This window comes from Heptranchias perlo, chromosome 10, assembly GCF_035084215.1.
Source record: "Heptranchias perlo isolate sHepPer1 chromosome 10, sHepPer1.hap1, whole genome shotgun sequence".
Lineage (NCBI taxonomy): Eukaryota > Metazoa > Chordata > Chondrichthyes > Hexanchiformes > Hexanchidae > Heptranchias > Heptranchias perlo.
Window position 1 is genome coordinate 85387401 of NC_090334.1, and position 5214 is coordinate 85392614.

The following is a 5214-nucleotide window of genomic DNA, read 5'->3' on the forward strand; positions in this document are numbered from 1 at the left end:
GTAAATGCAGGTAAGATGAGGATGAGGTTTGAGTGGGTGTGAGGAGTGATGTGATAGAGTAGTGTTGGCAGTGCAGAAGGAGATGTGGGGTGGGGGCGGTGATATGGAAAATGGAATGTAGGAGAATGAGTAAGTGTGCTCACTTTGACTGATCTGGTTAGGTCATTGAAGCACTTCCTGCACTGGATCCATGTGCGGGAGACGTTGCTGGTGCTGCTGACCTCCTCTGCCACCTTGAGCCAGGCCTTCTTGGTGGCGGAGACAGGCCACTTCCTCCCGTCCGCCGGATAGAATATATCCCTCCTCCTCACCCCATCCAGTAGAGCCTGGAGTGAGGCATCAGTAATTCTCGGAGCAGCCTTTCCCCTGGGCTGCTCCATTCTATAATTATGGTTCTTTGCTGCAGGAGCAGCATTGGAGGACTGCCCCGTTAAATAGGGCTCCTCCAGCTGACAGCCTGTGATGTGGGTGCGCAGTCCGCCCGCTGCGCAGGTTGACGATGGGAAACCCGGAAGCCACGGTAAGTGGCTCCAATTTACCTGCGATCGCGTGGGGAACGGACGGGTTTCACTGAGCGAGTTACCCACGCACCCAGTCGCCCCCACCCCCAGCCCCCAGCTGCCATCCCGCCACCCTGGTAATATCGGGGCCCATGTCTCTCTCCCTCCGTTTCTCTCTCTCCCTGTGTCTCCCTCTCTCTCTGTGTGTCTCTCTCTCTCTTCCTTACTCTATCTCTCTGTTTGTCTGTCTTTGTCTCTATCTGTCTCTCCCTCTGTTTCTGTCTCTCTATCTCCCTCGGTTTGTCTCTTTCTCTGTCTATCTGTTTCTGTCTCTTTCTTTCTCCCTGTCTCTCTCGTATTATACTGCATGGCAGATGCAGTATAATGTGGATAAATGTGAAGTTATCCACTTCGGAAGGAAGAACAGAAAGGCAGAGTATTATTTAAATGGTGATGGATTGGGAGATGTTGATATAAAAAGGGACCTGGGTGTCCTTGTACACCAGTCACTGAAAGCAAACATGCAGGTGCAGCAAGCAGTTAGGAAGACAAATGGTATGTTGGCCTTTATTACAAGAGGATTTGAGTACAGGAGCAAGGATGTCTTACTGCAGTTATACAGGGCCTTGGTGAGACCACACCTGGAGTATTGTGTGCAGTTTTGGTCTCCTTACCTAAGAAAGGATATACTTGCCATAGAGGGAGTGCAGCGAAGGTTCACCAGACTGATTCCTGGGATGGCAGGACTGTCGTATGAGGAGAGATTGGGGCGACTCGGCCTGTATTCACTCGAGTTTAGAAGAATGAGAGGGGATCTCATTGAAACATATAAAATTCTGACAGGGCTGGACAGACTGGGGGAGGGAGGATGTTTCCCCTGGCTGGGGGGGGTCCAGAACGAGGGGTCACAGTCTCAGGATACGGGGTAGGACATTTAGGACTGAGATGAGGAGAAATTTCTTCACTCAGAGGGTGGTGAACCTGTGGAATTCTCTACCACAGGAGGCTGTGGAGGCCAAGTCACTGAATATATTTAAGATGGAGATATAGATTTCTAGACACAAAAGGCATCAAGGGGTCTGGGGAGAGAGCGGGAATATGGTATTGAGATAGAGGATCAGCCATGATCATATTGAATGGCGGAGCAGGCTCGAAGGGCTGAATGGCCTACTCCTGCTCCTATTTTCTATTTTTCTATGTTTCTCTCTTTCTGTCTTTCTCTGTCTCTCTACCGCTCTGTCTCTCTCTGTGTCTCCCTCTATCTCTGTCTCTCTCTCTGTCTGCCTCTGTCTCTCTTTGTCACTGTCTCTCTCTCTCTCTGTTTCTCTCTGTCTGTCTATCTCTCTTTCCCTGCCTCTCTCTCTCTCCATCTCTGAGTGTGTATGTGTGTCTCGAACTGTCTCTCTCTCTCCCAGTCTCTCTCTCTCTGTCTGTCTGTCTCTCTGGGTCTTTCTCTCTCTTTGTCTCTTTCACCCTCTCTCTGCCTTTCTATCTCCATGTGTCCTTCTCTCTTTTCCTGTCTCTGTTCTTATCTCTGTCTCTTTCCCTCTCTCTCTGTCTCTCTCACTCTCTGTGTCTCTCATTCTCTGCCGCTCTCACTTTTGTCTTCCATCTCTGGTCTTCTGTCTTTCTCTCTCTCTCACTCTTCCTCTCTCCCCACCCCCGCTCTCTCTCTCTCTCCCACCCCGCTCTCTCTCTCTCTCTCTCCCCCCCCCCACTCTCTCTCTCTCTCCCCCCCGCTCTCGCTCTCTCTCTCCCCCCCGCGCTCTCTCTCTCTCTCTCCCCCCTGCTCTCTCTCTCTCTCTCCCCTGCTCTCTCTCTCTCTCCCCCCCCGCTCTCTCTCTCTCTCTCTCCCCCCTGCTCTCTCTCTCTCTCCCCCCTGCTCTCTCTCTCTCTCCCCCCTGCTCTCTCTCTCTCTCCCCCCTGCTCTCTCTCTCTCTCTCCCCACTGCTCTCTCTCTCTCTCTCTCTCCCCCCTATCTCTCTCTCTCTCTCTCCCTCCCCATCTCACTCTGTGTGTCTCTCCCTCTGTCTCTCTCTGTTTCTGTCTGTCTCTCCCACTCCTGCTCTCTCTGTCTCTCTCTCCTGCTCTTTCTGTCTCTCTGTGACTTTCTCTTCCGCTCTCTCTGTATTGCTCTCTGTCTCTCGCTCTCTGACTCTCGCTCTTTCTGTGTGTGTCTCTCTCTCTCCGGCTCTCTGTCTGTCTGTCTCTATCTCCCTCTCTCTCTCTCTCTAGCTCTCTCGCTCTGTGTCTCTCTCCCTCACCGTCTGGCTCCCTCCATCTCTCTTTCTCACTCGCTCCCTCACTCTGTCTCTCTCTCTCTATCTCCCTCAGTTTGTCTCCCTCTCTGTTTCTGTCTCTCTTTCTCACTGTCTTTTTCTGTCTTTCTTTTTTTTCTCTCTCCTGCTCTCTCTGTTGCTCACTCCCTCCGTTGCTCTCTGTGTGCCTCTCTCTCTTTCTCAGTCTCTTTCCTGCTCTCTGTCTCTCTGCGTCTCTCCCTTTCTGTCTCTGTCTGTCTGTCTTTCTCTGTGTCTTTCTGTGTGTCTTGCTCTCTCTCTGTCTCTCACTCTGTCTGTCTCTCTCCTCTGTTTCTCTCACTCTCTCTGTCATTTCCGACATCTCCAAAAACATCTTCCCCTCTCCTTTCAGCATTCCGAAGAGGACCGTTCCCTCCGCGACACTGTGGTCCACTCTTCCATCTCCCCCAACACTCGCTCTCCTCCCCATGGCACTTTCCCATGCGAGTACAGGAGATGCAACACCTGCCCTTTCCACCTCCTCCCTTCCCACCGTCCAGGGGCCCCAAACACTCCTTCCAGGTGAAACAGTGATTTACTTGTACTTCTTTCAATTTACTATACTGTGTTCACTGCTCACAATGCGGTCTCCTCTACACTGGGGAGACCAGACGCAGACTGGGTGATCGCTTTGCTGAACTCCACCGCTACTAAGAACATAAGAAATAGGAGCAGGAGTAGGCCAATCGGCCCCTCGAGCCTGCTCCGCCATTCAATAAGATCATGGCTGATCTGATCCTAACCTCAAATCTAAATTCATGTCCAATTTCCTGCCCACTCCCCGTAACCCCTAATTCCCTTTACTTCTAGGAAACTGTCTATTTCTGTTTTAAATTTATTTAATGATGTAGCTTCCACAGCTTCCTGGGGCAGCAAATTCCACAGACCTACTACCCTCTGAGTGAAGAAGTTTCTCCTCATCTCAGTTTTGAAAGAGCAGCCCCTTATTCTAAGATTATGCCCCCTAGTTCTAGTTTCAACCCATCTTTGGGAACATCCTTACCGCATCCACCCGATCAAGCCCCTTCACAATCTTATATGTTTCAATAAGATCGCCTCTCATTCTTCTGAACTCCAATGAGTAGAGTCCCAATCTACTCAACCTCTCCTCATATGTCCACCCCCTCATCCCCGGGATTACCGAGTGAACCTTTGTACTGCCTCGAGAGCAAGTATGTCTTTTCTTAAGTATGGAGACCAAAACTGTATGCAGTATTCCAGGGTGCGGTCTCACCAATACCTTATATAACTGCAGCAATACCTCCCTGTTTTTATATTCTATCCCCGAACAATAAAAGCCAACATTCCGTTGGCCTTCTTGATCACCTGCTGCACCTGCATACTAACTTTTTGATTTCTTGCACTAGGACCCCCAGATCCCTTTGTACTGCAGTACTTTCTAGTTTCTCGTCATTAAGATAATAACTTGCTCTCTGATTTTTCCTGCCAAAGTGCATAACCTCACATTTTCCAATATTGTATTGCATCTGCCAAATCTCCGCCCACTTCACCCAGCCTGTCTATATCCCCCTGTAGGTTTTTTATGTCCTCCTCACTCTCTACTTTCCCTCCCATCTTTGTATCATCTGCAAACTTTGATATGTTACACTCGGTCCCCTCCTCCAAATCGTTAATATAGATTGTAAAGAGTTGGGGACCCAGCACCGACCCCTGCGGAACACCACTGGCTACTGGTTGCCAGTCCGAGAATGTACCATTTATCCCAACTCTCTGCTTCCTGTTAGATAACCAATCCTCCACCCATGCCAGAATATTACCCCCAATCCAGTGATTCTTTATCTTGAGCAATAATCTTTTATGTGGCACCTTGTCATAGAGTCATAGAGTTATACAGCACGGATAGAGGCCCTTCGGCCCATCGTGTCCGCGCCGGCCATCAAGCCCAGTCTAATCTAATCCCATATTCCAGCATTTGGTCCGTAGCCTTGTATGCTATGGCATTTCAAGTGCTCATCCCAAATGCTTCTTGAATGTTGTGAGGGTTCCTGCCTCCACAACCCTCTCAGGCAGTGAGTTCCAGACTCCAACCACCCCTCTGGGTGAAAAAGTTCTTTCTCAAATCCCCTCTAAACCTCCCGCCTTTTACCTTGAATCTATGCCCACTTGTTATAGAACCCTCAACGAAGGGAAAAAGCTCCTTAGTATCCATCCTATCTATGCCCCTCATAATTTTGTACACTCAATCATGTCCCCCCTCAGCCTCCTCTGCTCCAAGGAAAACAAACCCAATCTTCCCAGTCTCTCTTCATAGCTGAAGCGCTCCAGCCCTGGTAACATCCTGGTGAATCTCCTCTGCACCCTCTCCAAAGCGATCACATCCTTCCTGTAGTGCGGCGACCAGAACTGCACACAGTACTCCAGCTGTGGCCTAACCAGTGTTTTATACAGCTCCATCA

The 5214-nt window shown here is 49.9% G+C and overlaps 1 protein-coding gene across 1 annotated transcript in view; it reads left to right on the forward strand.

Moving 5' to 3' along the window:
• Positions 1 to 499: 499 nt before the first annotated feature.
• LOC137326805 (Intraflagellar transport protein 43 homolog) overlaps positions 500 to 5214 on the forward strand; it is a 100376-nt gene continuing 95661 nt past the window's right edge. The window contains exon 1 of the mRNA XM_067992198.1: positions 500 to 520. Within this exon, the coding sequence (XP_067848299.1) occupies positions 500 to 520 (21 nt within the window). The remainder of the gene's footprint in view (positions 521 to 5214) is intronic.